The following is a 20,238-nucleotide window of genomic DNA, read 5'->3' on the forward strand; positions in this document are numbered from 1 at the left end:
TAACAAATTCATTCGGTATAACAAAATATTTCGCCTAACAAAGTTGTACGTAATAAACGCCAAATATTTTAAAAACAAATTATTCTTTTAAAAAAGATAAAAGTATCTACATAGAACAAATAGTCTGTTTCAATTTTTCAAATTGCATACATCATATACGTGTTTTCGTGTATGTACGTAAATATTCGATACTTTCAATAAGAAAAATAAATCTACATGTAAAAAAAAAACTAAAAAGTTAAGCATTAAGATTTTTAAGCTCTTATTTCATATGTCGCATAAGTGTGCACTATAAAGAGCATGTTGTTATTATTAAAGATACAAGTACTGTATTAAGTAACTGGTCACGTATTAATAATACATCAATTATATACAAGTATACACCGAATGTGCACTTACAGTTATGAACAGATAGTAGAGTCTATAAACAACTTGGATGCAGTTGTACTTCCATGCCTAGTTAATTTAAAAAATAGCAATTTAGACCTTTTCCAACTTTATACAGAACATAGTTTAGAACACTGTAAAGAGTTATATATACAAATCATTATGAGCTGAATGCTGACTGAGAGGAAGTTGAGGGCAGGAATAGGTTCTGTGTTAGGTTGGATGTTGGTTTACCTGGGGGTCGGGTGATAACAGGGGAAGGATTGCAAGTTTCCAAACCATAGCGCGACATAAGCGCTAATAATGCACTGCGAACACCAGCTGTAGCCACTTGTGACCATCTTCCAGAACTCATAGCATCATCACCAGCATAAACTGCATGTGCATCAAAATTTCCTGATTGAACTGCATTTGTATCTGCAAAGACAAAATGATAATACATTATTAATATGAAAGAGAAATTGGCGCAATGATACTTACCTAAAGGTGGTGGATTTAGTATAGGAAGATGAGATTCTACTAGTCCACTTGATCTTGAATTTGCAGTAAGTCGAAGTTCAGCATGCAACTCTCCTAGTAACTGTACTACTTTTGGGTCACTCTGTAATTTGAATTATGGTAGCTATGATATTAAATTATAATTATTCAATAATATTATATTACAATGTTAATGATTGTATTATAAAAATAAAGATTAGAAAAATGAAATATTCCTTGTGGTATGCACCTCATTATCTGTTCGAAGCGACATGAGATCTTCAACACGAATTGGTCTTCCCTGATTTAATGCACTTGTGAGAACACTTAATTTTCGAACAAGACTATCTTCTGTGTATAATTCTGGTATATGAGAGCTAGCATCTCCCTTGGGCCGTGGTGTAACGGGTGGCGGACTAACGTAAAAATATGATGGTGATGAGATCATATAAGGTCTGCTAGTATCTCCCTTGGGCCGTGGTGTAACAGGTGGAGGACTAGTGTAATAATATGATGGTGATGAGACCATATAAGGTCTACTTTGGTTGAACAAATTATCTCCCCCATAGTGGGATTCCGTACCAAGACGATTTGGATGAGAATTGTAACCTGCTTCCATTTTTAAACGTTTGGAAGACCTGAAATCAAGTCAAAAATATGTTATAAAAACGATACAAATAAAAATAAAATATTTTAATAAATATGTCTATTCATCAAAATGTTATATTAAAACAAATTTATTGTATAAAAAACACATATATTTTTATACTAAAAACACAAGTAATTAGTGGATATACTTAAGAATAAATATAAAATTCTGGTGTTATAAAATTGTAAAATGTCTTCTGAATAGAGAAATAATACTAATAAAACAATGTTAAATAAAATTTCATATAAATATTATTAAAATGGACAGTAACACATGAATACCCAATAATAACACTTGTTTGATAATTAACAGGAATCATGCAGAAGATAATACATTTTATAAACGTGCATATTGATAAAAGCAAGACTAACAAATCAGTATTTTATATGGATATACATGCAATTTAATAGGCATAGCATATCAAACTTTATTTATATTCTGTAAATTTTATTTTTCACAATTTATTGCATACTTATCACTTATATCTCTATAAGTGAAGAGATATGACAAAACAATTTTATAATGGATCATAAATATTAAGACCATAATGTGACTGTTTAGTTCACTAAATCCTCAACCTTTCTGCACGAAACGATTAAGCTTTTTTATTTTAGTCATAAAGCCCAAGCTCACATGAATTTGTTATATGATACACAAAACCAAGTCTCGTGAATTATTAAACTGGACACCCTGGGTATAAACATATATTATACAGATTTGGAATATTTATTACCTATTTATATTCTTATAAGTGATATAAAATTTGCCCTTTATCATTCAGCCACAATAACATTACTTCCTGAAACATAATTGTTTTTCTTATTAGATATTTTGCCAATTTGTATTCACTTATAATTATTTGTTATTTTATATTTCAAGTATTATGCTGTTTTCTACAAATTCCACAATATAATTTATCATAAACAATATCTATTATACAATGTCTATTCTAGACAGCATTATTATGATATATAACTAGAAATAATATACATAACCAAATGTATGCTATTTACATAAAGTTATATAGCAAAGTAATTTGTAATGTATTAAAATATTCATATACTTATATTGTATGATATATGTTATATATAGTTTGTGTACAGGCATTTTTTTCTATATAATATTTTTGTATTTTGTTATCAGTTACATAATAATTACATATACACACACAATAAGAAAATGGCAAATATTTAAAAATTTGAATTTAATATAAACTTCATTATAAAAGTAACAAACTTTTATAACAAATTTTGTAATATGTGCTACATAGCTTAATATATCAATAATTAAGAATAGTTGTATTAATATAAAATACGATATTATACGGTATTACATACAATTTTCTTTGAGTTTTGCATAAATTATAATTATTAATTCAACAGAATCGATAATTATAAATTCGTCAATAATAAAAAATTTAATTATTACACAATAATTTTATATCCTTGATTACTATAATTAGTATGTTACATACTCTATAACTTTCCACATTATTTTATAAGTGTATTTTGGAAATATTACTTTTTGTTCATTATATATCTTTTTAAACAAGGCAGCTAAAATAGAAAACATTTAATTTATAATTGTATATACAAGAAAATTATTATACATACTGTTTTATATCATATTATATATGATCAATTATCTTTTCTCATTTATTCAAGTTCACTAAATTAATTAAAATATTTATATTATAAAGCACAATTTTTATTTCATTATATTTTGAAGTAGCACATATTATTAATTATTCATATCTTTTTCCTAATGAAGATCACGTAATCCATAATGAAATATTTTTTATTTAAAAGTGAATTACATGAACCTCTGATCTTGTTATCATATAATGCTGTTTGATATTTACAGAGAAGTGAAACTTGAATACTTATTTTATTTCATCTGTAAATGAAATAATTTTTTTATAATATTCGTATATATTATTTATTTTAATATATTTCGCATTAAAGTAACAAACATATTAAATATTCGTGCAAACTGATTGTGGAATAAGTAGAAAGATAACATATACTTTGCATGTCATTTTAAAAGGGTACATAATCATGTACACTGGTATTATCATTCATTCCCAAGGTCCCAGCAGTGTTCATCGTCAGATATGATTTTTTCAAAGGATTATGGTTACTTAGTTTATAAATAAAAATATAGAAACATTGAAAGGGACTAAACAAATTAAACGATAAAATATTTTAATAACATTGGAAACTCATTGTCCATAAATATATTAGGCAAGTGCCTATGGACATTTAGTAAATATTTTATATTACAGTAATTCAATATTATTTTACATTGTGACGATAATACATTAGGTTTGTCTAAATCCCGAATTTCATTATAAGAATGGCATTGATACAAAATACATGCAAAAACATGAAAATATTTAACAAATATCAAAAATTGCCATTCGTATATTGAAACATACGATAACTATCTACAATACAGAATAACAAACTATAACACAGTTGCGAAAATATGATCAATTAAAATATGCCTAATCTATAAATGTGAATGTTCAAATAAACTGAATTAACGTAAATCAAATGAAATGTCGATGATGATGGCCGTGATGTTAATATTTCGCGTAATACATTCACACTTTAGTCTTGGCTCCTTTGTATTCCATAGTCTTCAATCTTCTAACAGCTTCTTCTTAGTAATCCATTTGACCTATTTACACTCCAAGACTTTAAATATTATAAAGATCGTTTATTTACTCATATTCTTTGTTCATTCATTTCTTGTATCATTTCATGCGCTTGTAGATATTTCAATTTGATAGTTAATATGAAATTATTATACGAAATTTCAGTAAACTCCGATCTTTTTTTTATTTACAATTATATATCTACTATATTTTTCTTCTTTTTTTTTCATGTTTTTTTCCTTTTTAAATAGTTCATCATTTGAAAATGAATGTTTCATAGATGTATATCACTGTTACAATGGTGGGTATTAATAATTATATGCATATACATGTAATTTATGTAAATGCATATATTTAACTGTTTAACTGCGATATAAAATTGTACATATGTGCATTTTCTTTTACATTCACAAAAATGTTATAATATATGCATATGTATGTTCACATATCCATGGATTAGCAAATATGTACATGTTTATCTACTTATTGGTCCTAATATTATCAGAGATGGAAAATTTCACAATTCTTTAAATTATATGATTGATTTTAAAAACAACCAATTAAATTAAGTCACAAACACAATGAAATTAGGAATACATATTTTCCTGTTACATAAATGCTGATATCTTCTAAATCAAATAATGTTTGATATCACTTCGGAAGAAAGATAATAATGTAATATTATGATAATATTATTTCTTTCAGTTAATAGGGTAATTAAATATTATAATATATTTTATCGTGAAAAAACATATCGCCATAAATTTTCTATTTCTTTTAAATACATGCGTTTGAAATATTTTCATGTATTTGGAAAATGAGGTATTAAAACAATTTCTGTAGTAAACCCATGAAAAGAGAACGTTGTTGTACATTTTCGTGTGTCTATATTCCATTGTTCTGCACTATAGCCATCGTCGTGTTTGAACGACTGTGAATCAAACTAAAATTAACTTATTTTATCCATTATTGAAAGTCACATGCAAACGGACGATGAAAATAAGATACTACAACAGTTATGTCTTCATTCTTTAAATAAGATTTCTAACAACGCATTTTGCTAAGAAAATAAATGCCAAGCACAACTGCAGTACACAGCCATCTACGTGTGTAAGCAATTAGTATCTGGTCAGTACTGGATCGCGTCCCAGTTTGTGCGAATATGTCTCTCTACAACTACTCACCCCCCGACATCAGATAGATCTTCAATTGCCTTATGGGGACCTCCTTTATTTGGAAGAGGGAGAAGAGGCATCTTTCCAGCAGAGCTTTCTTGCTGTTCTCGTAACTGACGTCTTCGTTTTTTACTCCAGAGCTCATGACAGTCTTGCCAAGTAGGAAGTTGAGGCACTGGCATCCTAATTTTTTACGTAAGAGATACAGGTTTTATAAACAAGCAATAATTAAAATTATTGTACAAAAAACTACAAAAAATGTCCTGTAGTTTCTCTTTGATTATATTTCTACATAAATACTATTGCTGCAAATCATTTTAGCTTTATCATATTTTTATATTAAATGATTAAGTTAAATAATATTCTTTTTGTAAGTATATCCAAATACAAGAAAAGAACATACTGCTCAGGTTGAACATTTTTCAGCCAAGCACTTTTAAGTGCATCAGCAGCCGTTATTCGTTTTTCTGGATCTAATTCCAGCATTTTGTCTAAAAGATCCAAAGCCGGTGCTGGCATGAATGAAAAATCTTCTCGTAAACGTCTTCTATGTGATTTTTTTGGTTTCAGTGTATGCCATAATGGCAATTTTATCACAGAAGGCCAAACAGCAGGAGTTGGGGTTCCACAAACTCTGGAAATCATTTCCAACTGCATCATTTCTACATTTGCCTAATGAAAAATAGCAATGATTATTTTCAAACTCTGTTTTTTATCTTTCTCTCTTTCTCGTATAAAAATACATAATTTATTACTTTCTTACTTGAAATAGAGGTTTTTTAGAAAATAATTCTCCTAGAATACAGCCACAGCTCCACACATCTATCGCAGGACCGTAACGTTCTTCACCTAACAATAATTCAGGTGGTCTATACCACAGAGTAATGACTTTGTTCGTATAAGGGCGCTGTCTATCCTCAGCATTGTAGAGTCTTGCAAGTCCAAAGTCAGCTAATTTGACTTCCCCTCTATGAAAATTATATAATCAAACTGTAGAAATACAACTTTTTTTCTTCCCTAATAATACATTTTACATACTTGTTATTCATTAGTATGTTAGAACACTTGATATCTCTGTGTAAAAAGTTTTTACTGTGGCAGTAATTTAATCCATCTAATAACTGTTTCATAATGCTTGCATTATTCATTTCATTGAAGTCAACCATCCCAGACTCCAAAAGACCCATCAAATCGTGATCCATGTATTCAAATACAAGGTAAAATGAACCCTTGTCCTATAAAATTGTAATATGCAATAACGTCGTCACTATATCGTGTGTTTTAACGTAGTACCTTTCTAAAGTCCAATGCGTCTTGTTTATCCGTAACTATCTCTCGCAAGTTGACAATATTTTTGTGATTAAGTTGTCGTAAGATTTTAATCTCACGCACTGCCGTAATAGGGAACCCTTCTTTTTCATTTTCTAGACGAACTTTCTTCAATGCAACAAGTACACCAGCTCGTTTGTCTTGAGCTTTGTAAACTTGTCCATAAGTACCTTCTCCTATTTGAGCTATAACTTCAAATACATCGACAGAGCGTTCTCCCCAATCTTTACCACTAGAAGCTGACATAGGGGTATGACAATTTCTAGAACCTCTACGCTTTAAAATTTTTGGTCTCTTTAATTTCGGTTTTGGTGGAATACGTTCAACTTTTGTACGAGGAGGTGTTGCATTAGGATCATCTTCTCCACTTAAATCTTCTGATCCAGGAACAACTAAATATAAAACGACAATAAAGAAAATATTATTTTAATAATATTAAAATTATGTATGATGTCAGCACAAATTTACCTGGTGGCATAGGTAAGTCTTTAATACTTTTCTTCTGTGGTGGTTTTGGAGTTGAAGCTGGGAATTTCATTTGTGCCTTACTAGGCGGGCTTGGAGATCGACTCGGTGGTGAGTCTATACTCTCTAAGTCGTTTTGATTAATTCCAGGTGGTAATGGTAATCGTGATAAACTCTTAGTTTTGAATGCCACAATAGGAGGTTTAGGAGGATCTACTGACTTAAGAGGAACTAAATTGTTGGGAGGATTAAATTTAGACATAGCTGTGTTTGGTGCTGGAACTGGTATAGGTATAGGTGGTGGTGGAACAGATAAATTAGGGAGCACAGGTACTGGTACAGGAATAGGCACTGGCATAGATACTAAACCTGCTACATTTGTAGACTCAGATTGTGACAATGGTGGTGCTTGTAGATTAGTAAGAGTTGGAAAACTTGGACTGCTTGTGACAGTCACAGGACAACCACTAGTTGTAGTTGTAGGTGAAGTATATACAATTATTGGAGGATGCTGATTACCTCCAGGTATTGCATTTGCATTAATGCTTTGTGTAATTGGTAATGGTGGTGTCTTGCCTGCTATTCCACTATCATCCGATATTGGAACAGGTATATCCACAAGATCAACAGGTTTCATACTTTCACTTGTTGTCTTCAATTGTTCTTTATGATTTACATATTTGTCTTTATTGTCAGTGGAAGTTTTGTTTTCGGAGGATGCATTACTACCATCTTTTTCGTCAGTGCCTTCTATAATTTGAACTTCATCTTGATTAACAGCTTTCTCTTTAGCTGCTTGTAACTTTTTGTATGCTAATTCCCTCATATTTCTATCTTTTACAAGCTCAGCAAATAAACTAGTTTCACTAATCTTTGCTTGTACTCGAAGATTTCTTGCTGTAATACTTGAAGGACTTCGCGCTCTGGATCTATGCGGAGAAGGGGAAGGTATTCTCGAAGGACGTGGACTTTTTGATTTATGCTTTCTTGCCGATTTATGTGACTTGCTAGGGGAACGGGATTTTTTTGGGGTACGACTCCTTCTTCGAGACCGTGATCTAGATCGTGATTGTAACTTTCGCCATCGTCCAGGACTTCGTGATCGTGAACGAGAAAGGGGTAAATGCAATCTAAAAAGAAATTTATTTATTTTACTTTTAAAAACAAAACATATGATTTTAAATTGTTATATCATATGTCATACCTGCTTCCAGTAGGACTCCTAGTTGATCTCGATTTCCTTTTATCTCTTCTATCCTTTTCATGATGTCTATGCCGCCGTTCAGATTCTTCTCGTCTTCTACGTTTACTCGAAGGTGGGGAACTAACAGGTTCTCTACGTCGATGGCTTACAGGACTCGGACTAAACTCTCTCCGCCTTGTAGAAGGACTAGGACTATGCCTAAGTCTATGCACCATTGGACTTGGACTAAAATCTCTTCTCCTTGTTGGGCTATGGTCCCGTCGTCTTGATAGTGGACTTGGACTATGTGGTTTCCTACGACTTGAACTAATATTGGGTCCTGGACTAACGCTACTACGTCGTGTATGAATACTAGGACTATGCTTTTGTCTTTCAGGGGTATGTTTCATTGTGGACAAACTTGCTTTATTATTCTCTGGCGTTGTCGTTCTTGGAGGTAATAAAGGAGTATGTGGAGATTCTGTTGGTCTTGGAGGAAGTGGTGGAGGAGTTACATTTCGAGGTTGTCTTGTTATTTCAAGTTCCACATCACTTAAACACCTTTGTTCTTGGGGTGTAGCAGGTGATATTGGCGATGTACTGTCTTTTAATGGTAAAGGTGGTGACTCTGACCAATTTCCAACTGGTTTTTCATGGTCTGGACTTATGATAATTTCATCTGTAATACGATGTGGACTCAGACTGTGAGAATGTCTTTTAGACTTTCGTTTTTTCTTTTTCCCAGAGCTAGATGAAGGACTAAGACTCCTTTTTTTTTTCTTTTCTCGTTTATGTTTTTTCTCTTTCCTTCTTGCATATCGTCTAGATTCTTCCTCATATTCAGGTGTTCCACCATGCATTGCTGAAGGTTGTTGTTCATTTGGTGAATAATGTCTGTTAGAGTGCCTATGTTGAACTGGTGGAGATGGTGAAAGACTAATAGGAGATGCTCCAAGAGCTCGAACAGGACTTCCTCCATAATAACGTCTTTGTAAAACTGGTTCAGGTACTTCTCCATCTGTATAGCTATTACCTCTACTATCTTCTGACTGAATTTCTCCAGCTTCTGGTTCAGATAAGTCTTCACTACTCACATCTGAGTATTCAACCAAAGGTTTAACAATGGAAGAAGCTACAGTTGGGACATTTTCTATGGACTTATCTCTTGATCTCTTCTTTTTCTTCTTTCCAGAACTTTTGTTTTTCCCATGTCTTCTGTGCTTCTTGTCAGGTGCTTCAAAACTATGTCGATTTATATCACTGCTGGTACTACCTCTTCTACGTGATCGAAATCTTCCATTACGTTCAGCTCTTTCAATATCACGGCTGCTAGGCATGTCACCTACTAAAATACAAAAATTTATATAATCAATTAGCTAAAATTAATATGCATAATTAATTAATACTGTTTTAGTTATATTATTAACATATAACATAATAAGAATTCATAAAATTATATTTGTACAGAAGTCTATATATTTGTGTAAATATTTCTTTCTATAAAAATAAATGTATAAAATTAAATATACAAGTACAAGTACACACACACACACACACATATATATATATATATAATACAAATATTACAAAGGTATTGAAATAACAAAACAGTTGTTTTTTTTATTTAATTTTAACAAATGAAACGTTTAACACTTACTTTAACACTAATTGCTATAATAAAAATTAAAAAATTATATTATTTCTGTTCTCTTCAATACTTTCATACAGATGATCATGGATGTTATACACACATAATAATACGCATATGTAGAAAGACACACGGACACGAAAATGCATAGATTAGTCGACGTAACAGTATTTTCGAAGAACACAATTCTTCGATACGTATAATAGAGAACGATAGCTTTTAATAAACTGTTCTATCTTCATGTAAAAATAAAAATTTTTTAAGTATAAACTTATGACTTGTTGATTTAAAGAATATTTTACAGAAAAGAATTTTTCGGCCGAGCTAGCATAGCCGCCATTGTTAACGACTGGGTGGCAAGGGAGTTGCCCAGTTTTCTTAAAAGAAAGTTGGTTATCGTTTTTAAAGAAATTATAAATTAATGACGAATATCAGTACTCACGTGCAATATAAATCTTGTGATATCACACTGAATGTTGAATTTCTTTGCATCGAGCTGGTCCAACGTAGCGATGAATATAATGGTTACGTTCGTTGCTCAGTAAACAGTTTTAACACATATTTCGTAGGCCACGAATAAAATTTGATAAAAATTAATAGCTATCGTAACAATTAAATGTTCAGGCAATCATATTTTTATAGTTTTACTAGCCGATGCATCATATCTCATGAATTTTCTTTGGATTGTATTTGGCTTTCTCATAAAGGTAGCTCAAGTAAGTAGAAGCCATTAACCATTAGCACGTCATTATTGTCTGACGTAACAAGCGATAAGTGCTGCACCCTTGCGGCTAAATATGAAGTGAACGAAATTGCAGAATAATCTTAAATATTATTATACTTGATGCAATTGGTTGAAATAAATTTGTTCATTACGCTCATATATATATATATATATAGATATATTTATTTTTGAATTTTTATTAATAAATATACGAATTACAAATAGAAAGGAACCTTTAATTTGTATCGTCAAATTAAATGTTAAAGTTATAATTTAAATATTTTGTTACTAGAATTTTTTTATTTATATTAAATAAATATCATTCTTATTGTTTTTTAAACTGGTGTAAAATAAGTATTTTGTACTAATGGATATAATAATATATATATAATAATATATAATATAAAATATAAAATAATTATTTTATATACATTTCAATGTATTTATTATTTTTCCGTAATTTTATTTTGCTACATCTTATTATTAACTAATAATAATTTATATTAAAATTTGTTAAATACATGAAAAGTCCGCATTATGTATTTAACCGACAAGAACGCTCTCTACTGTAAGATATAATGTATATGATTACGTACGCACATTTAACATAAATTTTTAACTTATGGTTAGTAATAATATAATAGTCAAAAAATAATATTAACAGATAGTTTAACAATAAGAATAAAGTTTGCGTTGCATTTCAATATTTATCGTTAAAAAGTTAAAATATGGGAGAGCGATATAACATTCATAGTCAATTAGAACATTTGCAGTCAAAATACATTGGTACAGGTCATGCTGATACAACTAAATTTGAATGGCTTGTAAATCAGCATCGTGATTCTTGCAGTTCTTATATGGGACATTATGATTTATTAAATTTCTTCGCTATTGCGGAAAACGAAGCGAAAGCACGTGTTCGTTTTAATCTTATGGAAAAAATGTTACAGCCTTGTGGCCCGCCGCCAGAAAAACCAGAAGATTAAACAATTTGATGGAAAACATATTTCATACGTGTAAAAACTGTGTGCTTGATCTTTTTTATCATTTTTATATAAGTTAATAAATTTAAATAATTTTTATATCGCATAAATAAATATTTGTTTTGTTTATATTATATCTGGAAATAATTTTAGTGTTCGAATAGTGTTCGAATACTCGTATTAATAAGGTTTTATTATAACCTTAAATGGATAAACCGAAACATAAGTATATGCTTAATTTGGTATATATAGATTTTTGATTAATTTAGTAAATAAAAACAGACATTTTTAGAGTTGAAAATAAATATTTTGTTTCGATATTTGTGATACAAGGAAAACATTGTAAAATTTTGTAAAATGCCTATCTCATGTTCAAGGAAATGCGGACAAAATGCCATTCTTAAAGTAAGATGTCTTTTCCTTGAATTAATTAAAATTTATAAATTTTATACATTATAAAAATATAACAGAAATAAATGTCATTAATTACAGAGGCCTAAAACTGGGCATGCTTTGTGTAAAGAATGTTTTTTCTTTGCTTTTGAAAGTGAGATTCATAATACAATTATACAAGGTAAATTATTTAGATCTGGTGATAAAGTTGCTATTGGAGCATCAGGAGGAAAGGATTCTACAGTACTTGCATATGTTTTGAAAACTTTAAATGAAAGATACCAATATGGAATTGAGCTTTTCCTCTTATCTATTGACGAAGGAATAACTGGTATTCAATAAAAAACTATATTATAATGTTCAAGTATTATAAAACTTTCTTCCTAAGAAAGTCTGTATTATTTTAGGATATAGAGATGATAGTTTGAAAACTGTTCAGCAAAATAAAGATGACTATGGACTGCCATTAAAAATATTATCCTATAAAGAATTATATGGATGGACAATGGATGAAATTGTTTCAGAAGTATATATGTTTACATAGTAATTTTAAATTAGAGTCATTTATACTTATTACTTAATATTTGTGTCATCTTAGATAGGAAGAAAAAATAATTGTACATTCTGTGGTGTATTTCGAAGACAAGCTTTAGATAGAGGTGCAGCGCTATTAGCAGTAGATTGTATTGCAACAGGTCATAATGCTGATGACATTGCAGAGACAGTTCTAATGAATATCTTAAGAGGTGATATAGCAAGATTACAAAGATGTACTTCAATCATTACTGTAAGTTTAGTAAATAATTTTGTTAAATAAAAAAAAATTTTAAGTTATATTTTGCATATAAATCAGTATTTTATCTATAATATAGGCAGGAGCAGATTGCATAAAACGATGCAAACCACTTAAATATGCATACGAGAAAGAGATAGTCATGTATGCATATTTTAAACAGTTGGTATATTTTTCAACAGAATGTGTATTTGCACCAAATGCATACAGAGGACATGCAAGAACATTTCTTAAAGATTTAGAGAAAATTAGGCCTTCTTCTATATTAGATATCATTCATTCAGGTAAATGAAATTGTAATTAATAAAAATAAAAATATTTCTATTAATTAATTATCTGTTATAATCTTTTTTGTAGGAGAAACATTACAATTAAAAGAAAGTATTAAATTGCCAGAACGAAGAAATTGTTCTCGTTGTGGATTTGTATCTAGCCAAGAAATCTGCAAAGCATGTATTATGTTAGAACCGCATTATGTATTTAACCGACAAGAACGCTCTCTACTGTAAGATATAATGTATATGATTACGTACGCACATTTAACATAAATTTTTAACTTATGGTTAGTAATAATATAATAGTCAAAAAATAATATTAACAGATAGTTTAACAATAAGAATAAAGTTTGCGTTGCATTTCAATATTTATCGTTAAAAAGTTAAAATATGGGAGAGCGATATAACATTCATAGTCAATTAGAACATTTGCAGTCAAAATACATTGGTACAGGTCATGCTGATACAACTAAATTTGAATGGCTTGTAAATCAGCATCGTGATTCTTGCAGTTCTTATATGGGACATTATGATTTATTAAATTTCTTCGCTATTGCGGAAAACGAAGCGAAAGCACGTGTTCGTTTTAATCTTATGGAAAAAATGTTACAGCCTTGTGGCCCGCCGCCAGAAAAACCAGAAGATTAAACAATTTGATGGAAAACATATTTCATACGTGTAAAAACTGTGTGCTTGATCTTTTTTATCATTTTTATATAAGTTAATAAATTTAAATAATTTTTATATCGCATAAATAAATATTTGTTTTGTTTATATTATATCTGGAAATAATTTTAGTGTTCGAATAGTGTTCGAATACTCGTATTAATAAGGTTTTATTATAACCTTAAATGGATAAACCGAAACATAAGTATATGCTTAATTTGGTATATATAGATTTTTGATTAATTTAGTAAATAAAAACAGACATTTTTAGAGTTGAAAATAAATATTTTGTTTCGATATTTGTGATACAAGGAAAACATTGTAAAATTTTGTAAAATGCCTATCTCATGTTCAAGGAAATGCGGACAAAATGCCATTCTTAAAGTAAGATGTCTTTTCCTTGAATTAATTAAAATTTATAAATTTTATACATTATAAAAATATAACAGAAATAAATGTCATTAATTACAGAGGCCTAAAACTGGGCATGCTTTGTGTAAAGAATGTTTTTTCTTTGCTTTTGAAAGTGAGATTCATAATACAATTATACAAGGTAAATTATTTAGATCTGGTGATAAAGTTGCTATTGGAGCATCAGGAGGAAAGGATTCTACAGTACTTGCATATGTTTTGAAAACTTTAAATGAAAGATACCAATATGGAATTGAGCTTTTCCTCTTATCTATTGACGAAGGAATAACTGGTATTCAATAAAAAACTATATTATAATGTTCAAGTATTATAAAACTTTCTTCCTAAGAAAGTCTGTATTATTTTAGGATATAGAGATGATAGTTTGAAAACTGTTCAGCAAAATAAAGATGACTATGGACTGCCATTAAAAATATTATCCTATAAAGAATTATATGGATGGACAATGGATGAAATTGTTTCAGAAGTATATATGTTTACATAGTAATTTTAAATTAGAGTCATTTATACTTATTACTTAATATTTGTGTCATCTTAGATAGGAAGAAAAAATAATTGTACATTCTGTGGTGTATTTCGAAGACAAGCTTTAGATAGAGGTGCAGCGCTATTAGCAGTAGATTGTATTGCAACAGGTCATAATGCTGATGACATTGCAGAGACAGTTCTAATGAATATCTTAAGAGGTGATATAGCAAGATTACAAAGATGTACTTCAATCATTACTGTAAGTTTAGTAAATAATTTTGTTAAATAAAAAAAAATTTTAAGTTATATTTTGCATATAAATCAGTATTTTATCTATAATATAGGCAGGAGCAGATTGCATAAAACGATGCAAACCACTTAAATATGCATACGAGAAAGAGATAGTCATGTATGCATATTTTAAACAGTTGGTATATTTTTCAACAGAATGTGTATTTGCACCAAATGCATACAGAGGACATGCAAGAACATTTCTTAAAGATTTAGAGAAAATTAGGCCTTCTTCTATATTAGATATCATTCATTCAGGTAAATGAAATTGTAATTAATAAAAATAAAAATATTTCTATTAATTAATTATCTGTTATAATCTTTTTTGTAGGAGAAACATTACAATTAAAAGAAAGTATTAAATTGCCAGAACGAAGAAATTGTTCTCGTTGTGGATTTGTATCTAGCCAAGAAATCTGCAAAGCATGTATTATGTTAGAAGGTTTAAATAGAGGACTTCCAAAGCTTGGTATTGGAAAATCTACTAAAGTTAAACGAATAATGGATTCTATTGCAAATGATGAATGTAAAAAGAATGAAAAAACTAAATTAGAAAATTTAGAATTTTGATGATATTTTATGTATTTAAATATATTTGTGTAAAGTTTTAGGAAAGTTTTAGTGTTATTAAGGTTTATTAATGTAGGTTTGATTTTAATTGAAAGTGCATTACTTTCTGCAATATCCAGTAATTATATTATTCAGAAGTACATTTTAGTTTTCTATTAGCAACCTCAGTCACTTCATATTTATTTACTTTTTCAATTTTAGCAACAATAATTTTTATTATACAACAAAAATGTAGTCAAAATATATTTTAAGAAAATTATAGGTATACTGATATTAGATAATATACGCTGCAGCTTTTTGTGAGATTGGTGCTCTACACACTGGGCAATCACTAGTAATATCATCAGAACAGTCTTCACATAAACAGACATGTCCACATGGAAGAAGAATAATCTCACGAGGATTTGTGCGACAAACAACACACAACTGATCTTCTCTGAGATCAGTGTCTCTTACTCTTTGCCGCCTTTCTCTCCGAGATGCAGCCAAAGATTGTCTAAGCTCTTCTGCTAATCTTTGTTCTGTTCTTTCTTTCCAATAACGTCGGAAAACTATTCCACCAATCAATATCCCAATTGCACCGAACATTAAACATAATAATCTAAAACATAAAAGTACGTTTGAGAACTAAATTTGTTGACTACATAAAATACATAACTTACCTATATGTTCGTTTACGCTCATCTAATTTATGAATTAAAGAACTAATTGACAAGCTTGTTAAATAAAATGGTGTACCATCTAATGGAGGTTGTAAAGTAAGTGTTTTGGATTTTGTTCTTGCTAATTCACCTATGCCAGTAATAACTGTACCTTCACGAAGTATTTCTTCGGTAGATTGTAGACCACGTTGACGTACACCTGAAATTAATAAGTTATAATTTTTACCAATTTTGCAAACTCTTATATTATTGTAAAATGTAAAATATTTATTCTTTACCTGTAAAAAAGCTCCATAAATGATCAACAAAGGATGATTCAGTTGGTTTAAAGTTATTAGATACTACATCCAAGTGTAAAATATCTGCTGATAATGGTTCTAATATCTCTACAGAATAATTTCCTTGTTGTAAAGAAAATGGTACAGTGTTAAATACTTTATGAACAGTATATTCTCGATTTGACCTATATACAAATTAAACTTTGTTAGTTCTAAATACATATGCTTTTAGACAAATTTTTATAACATATTTTAAACAAAAATATTACCAGAAGCCAGCAGTAGTTCTGGCTACAACGTGTTCTTTGATTTTAAGCTTTTGTATAACACCAGTTATTTTTTTATCATTAATGCTATTCAATGGCTTTCCTAAGGGCTTCACAAAACCCCTAATAGCTATATAATTTATTTTACTATCAGTACTTTTGTCAACAATCTTTTCCAATTGTGGTCCAATTTCATGAAACTCTGCATCCTGTAGAGAAACTGAACATTTTGAGGTATTTTTATAAATCATACGTGCTACTATAGCTAACATAATTAAATAACTATAATGTTCATCGTATAATAAGGTTAGGTATAAAATAAATTGATAATTATATGAATAAATTTTATGATAGTAAATATGTAATTTACCTTAACTGCTATAATTGCATTTTTGCAATGGAAATATTGTTTCAAGCAAACACCAAAAATTATACTGTTAATTCCGAGAGTTATTATTTCACCTAAATAATCCATGACTAGGTTATACTTTTAAAGTTCGAAGTGAAAATATTGTCCATGTTTAATACTTTTATTCACTCTTGCCTAATTTATCTAGTTTGACTTTAATAGAACATTTGAAAACTTAAAATATATGATTTTTATTGAAAATTTAAAAATAAAAATGCACATACAACCTTAGCCTGATGTAAGAAGTAATATATTATGTTGTTAAGACTGTTGACTACGATGCAATTGCAACTAAATTTGTACTGCTGTGTTGGTGAACTTGTACGCGCGGTTAAAAATGTCTTTTTGGTGTCCGTTTATTGAAATATTATTTTTTTTTACGTTTTCTGTGTTTTGTTTTAGTTACAACTTACTCATGATAATTTAAGGTTTGAACAATATTATATAAAAAATATGCAATCAAATAAGATAAGATTTTCTGATTTAATAAAATAAACTTTTAAATATTTTTCTTGATCTGATAGATTTCTTCATTTCATTCAGTCCAAACTTATTATTTTTGTAATTTGTATATTCCATTTCGTAATTTAATACACAGTGTCATATAGAAAAAGAAACAAGTATTAAAAACTATAAGATTTTATAAAAGATAACCTCTGAAAAAGTTATCATGCCGCCTATATATTGTATAAAACTATAAATAATTGAAAAGATAAATTGAAATACGCATATAACACAAATTCAAGAAAAGAAATTTTATTGGTAACATAGAGATGTTTGAATACGTATAAACAGTATGTATAAAAGTATAAAAAATAAATAGCAACGGCGCTGTGACTTTACAAGTCTTAATGAGAGCGAATTCATCATAATGTGTTCCAATCGCCATTGGGAACGCGATTATGTGTCCAATGATAATAACATTATTAGTGACAATAACGATAATAATAATTGACATTGTACTTAATTGTACGATAACACCCTTTCATTCATTCGTTCACAAATTCTCCTTATCTTCTGCTTTTATTCGAATAATAATTGATCAGTTAAAACTAAATGGCGGAGATCAATGCGACATTATCATAAATAAAATTAACAGTATGTGACTTTCTCATAATCGCATGTAATATCTTAATTTTCCTTTCGAGTGTTTTTCACATTTTAATCAAACTTATCTAATATTTCTTTTTTTAAAAGAAACATTTTACACTTTAAACACTAATTTCGTTTTCTCATAACGATAAAACCGTTTTATGTCCAAATTAAAAAATTGGAAACATTTTTCCCTAATAAGAACATATTTTTTTCGATCTGTAAATTCACAATTAAATTGCGTTCATTTAGAAAAAATGAACTAGTCAATTATTTTCCATTAATAGTTTATACGATGAATTGTTTTGAAAAAATCCTGTCACGGGTTTAATTAACCATAAATTAGTGCCATTTATATCGAACATGGTATCTTTTCTTCGTGATTTCATTTATGAATTCGAACAAGCAGAACGTGCTGTTAATGCAAAAATGCGAAATATTTATAAGAAAATACTCAATGTTTTATCATCTACGCGAAGGTATCTAAAAAAAAACGATAATTATAGCCGAATGGACGTTAATATCATATAAGGATCGTCCTTTTCTCGAGACATCACCGCATTAATACTTCACGAATTGTTTTCGTGACCCTCTTCGGTTAAATTCTTTTTAAGGCAGTCAACTCGTAATCTATGAATAATCGTCTGCAATTGTCGGACTTGGAACGATCGCGATTGAGGTCAATCGCGTGTAGCAATATTAGAAATTATTTGAACTTCTCACACACGTGTTCCGTTGATAAATCATTCAGGTTGCGAGGCAAATTACACGCGCGCTCTCTTATGCAATATTCACATGTATACGTAACCCGGAAAAAGAGTATGAATTACCGTTGAAAAGAAAAAAAGATCTGCATCTGTAATTGGCTTTGATTAGAGATACAGGGTAATTAGTGGAACGCTTGCAACCGTACATTTCAACGAACAATTTAAGTTCCTTTCTGCTTTTAAAAAAGTCATTCATTCATTTGACTTTAATTTTTCTTGAATCAAAGTTAAGTTAATGTGTAAAATTCGGTATACTGCAGTAATTATGAAGTATTTCTTGATATGATTTGTACAATTTGTTAAGAAATTTCAAATAATTAATTTGGGTGTCCAAACAGTGAACTTTTTTTTTAAATATTAGTCAAGTAATTGAACCAAGTTACAGTTTCGAAATGATAGAAAATACAAAAAATTTCATTAGCTAAAATATGATTTTGAATAATTCAACACGCGATGCATATACACTTTTATATCTATACACAAATTCATATATACACATATTTACTTATGTATCTATACTAAAAATGGAAGCATTTTAAAGATTTGAAGATTACTTTAATTTTTTAAACTGAATTATATATTTTCCAATATATCTTTTATAATATACATATAGAAAAACGTTCCTTTATGTTTTTCTTTGTTTAGAAACACAAATATTGTTTTATTTAATTTTTTCATGTGCTAAATTTTGCAAAATTAAAGTTAAAATATCCTTTAAATTAATTCTTTTCAGCTGTAAGTGTCTTATACCTTTAATACAGAATTAAAAAATACATCATTTGAAAGAAAATGATCTATAGTTTTGCTGACAAAAGTGAAGGCGATCATCAAGTCTTTAAACGCCTCTAGTTTCAGATTAAACATGCATCACGTGTTTATCACTTAAAATTATTTTATTTTACTTAATGAAAATTTTTTCTATTTTCTATCATTTTAAATTCATAGGCTGACTCAATTATAAGAACTAGCGTCTGTATATCGATCACAAACATTCACATATTCTCGCTATATATAATAATTATTTTACCAATCAACGAAATTATATTAAAACAAAAATTTACTTAAGCGAAACATCTATTGTTGGTCACACTGTTAAAAATAATTAAAAGATCACGTAACTTGATAATTCGAAAGTAAAGAAAAAGAGTCAAACATTCTCATTTAATTTTCAAATTGTTCAATATATAAGAAAACTCT

At 29.1% G+C, this 20,238-nt stretch overlaps 6 protein-coding genes across 11 annotated transcripts in view; 4 read left to right on the forward strand and 2 right to left on the reverse strand.

Moving 5' to 3' along the window:
- The window catches only part of Cdk12 (Cyclin-dependent kinase 12), an 11,563-nt gene extending 890 nt beyond the window's left edge, over window positions 1-10,673 (reverse strand). Inside the window, exons 1-12 of one of the 6 annotated variants that reach the window (XM_017899938.1) lie at window positions 10,415-10,673; window positions 8,346-9,669; window positions 7,145-8,271; window positions 6,641-7,068; window positions 6,386-6,582; window positions 6,111-6,315; window positions 5,751-6,019; window positions 5,357-5,530; window positions 1,115-1,502; window positions 868-988; window positions 622-804; window positions 400-456 (exon numbers count right to left, since the gene is read on the reverse strand). In XM_017899938.1, coding sequence (XP_017755427.1) covers window positions 422-456; window positions 622-804; window positions 868-988; window positions 1,115-1,502; window positions 5,357-5,530; window positions 5,751-6,019; window positions 6,111-6,315; window positions 6,386-6,582; window positions 6,641-7,068; window positions 7,145-8,271; window positions 8,346-9,661 — 4,443 coding nt within the window. In that variant the 5' untranslated portion in view covers window positions 9,662-9,669; window positions 10,415-10,673 and the 3' untranslated portion in view covers window positions 400-421. The other 5 variants (XM_017899939.1, XM_017899940.1, XM_017899936.1 and 2 more) reach the window with 5 other exon arrangements.
- Window positions 10,674-11,347: 674 nt separating this feature from the next.
- Sf3b5 (splicing factor 3B subunit 5) lies at window positions 11,348-11,682 on the forward strand. The gene has a single exon (XM_017899888.1). It carries the CDS (start codon window positions 11,425-11,427, stop codon window positions 11,680-11,682), a length of 258 nt encoding a protein of 85 aa, XP_017755377.1. The 5' UTR covers window positions 11,348-11,424.
- Window positions 11,683-11,900: 218 nt separating this feature from the next.
- Ctu1 (Cytosolic thiouridylase subunit 1) lies at window positions 11,901-13,374 on the forward strand. Its single transcript, XM_017899867.1, has 6 exons — window positions 11,901-12,084; window positions 12,172-12,403; window positions 12,480-12,598; window positions 12,671-12,859; window positions 12,945-13,149; window positions 13,223-13,374. The coding sequence occupies exons 1-6, from the start codon at window positions 12,037-12,039 to the stop codon at window positions 13,372-13,374; spliced, it is 945 nt and encodes a 314-aa protein (XP_017755356.1). The 5' UTR covers window positions 11,901-12,036.
- Window positions 13,375-13,453: 79 nt separating this feature from the next.
- On the forward strand, window positions 13,454-13,788 carry LOC108547389 (probable splicing factor 3B subunit 5). The gene has a single exon (XM_017899891.1). The coding sequence runs from the start codon at window positions 13,531-13,533 to the stop codon at window positions 13,786-13,788; it is 258 nt and encodes an 85-aa protein (XP_017755380.1). The 5' UTR covers window positions 13,454-13,530.
- A 218-nt stretch (window positions 13,789-14,006) lies between these two features.
- LOC108547388 (cytoplasmic tRNA 2-thiolation protein 1) lies at window positions 14,007-15,567 on the forward strand. Its single transcript, XM_017899890.1, has 6 exons — window positions 14,007-14,190; window positions 14,278-14,509; window positions 14,586-14,704; window positions 14,777-14,965; window positions 15,051-15,255; window positions 15,329-15,567. Exons 1-6 carry the CDS (start codon window positions 14,143-14,145, stop codon window positions 15,565-15,567), a joined length of 1,032 nt encoding a protein of 343 aa, XP_017755379.1. The 5' UTR covers window positions 14,007-14,142.
- A 203-nt stretch (window positions 15,568-15,770) lies between these two features.
- Window positions 15,771-17,332, reverse strand: Mul1 (mitochondrial E3 ubiquitin protein ligase 1). The gene is made up of 5 exons (XM_017899893.1): window positions 17,144-17,332; window positions 16,777-16,982; window positions 16,508-16,692; window positions 16,230-16,428; window positions 15,771-16,168 (listed from the first exon to the last, which is right to left on the reverse strand). Exons 1-5 carry the CDS (start codon window positions 17,246-17,248, stop codon window positions 15,841-15,843), a joined length of 1,023 nt encoding a protein of 340 aa, XP_017755382.1. The 5' UTR covers window positions 17,249-17,332; the 3' UTR covers window positions 15,771-15,840.
- Between the last annotated feature and the right edge of the window lie 2,906 nt (window positions 17,333-20,238).

The sequence above is a fragment of the Eufriesea mexicana genome, unplaced genomic scaffold (assembly GCF_001483705.2).
Source record: "Eufriesea mexicana isolate 0111107269 unplaced genomic scaffold, ASM148370v2 scaffold1018, whole genome shotgun sequence".
Taxonomy (NCBI): Eukaryota; Metazoa; Arthropoda; class Insecta; order Hymenoptera; family Apidae; genus Eufriesea; species Eufriesea mexicana.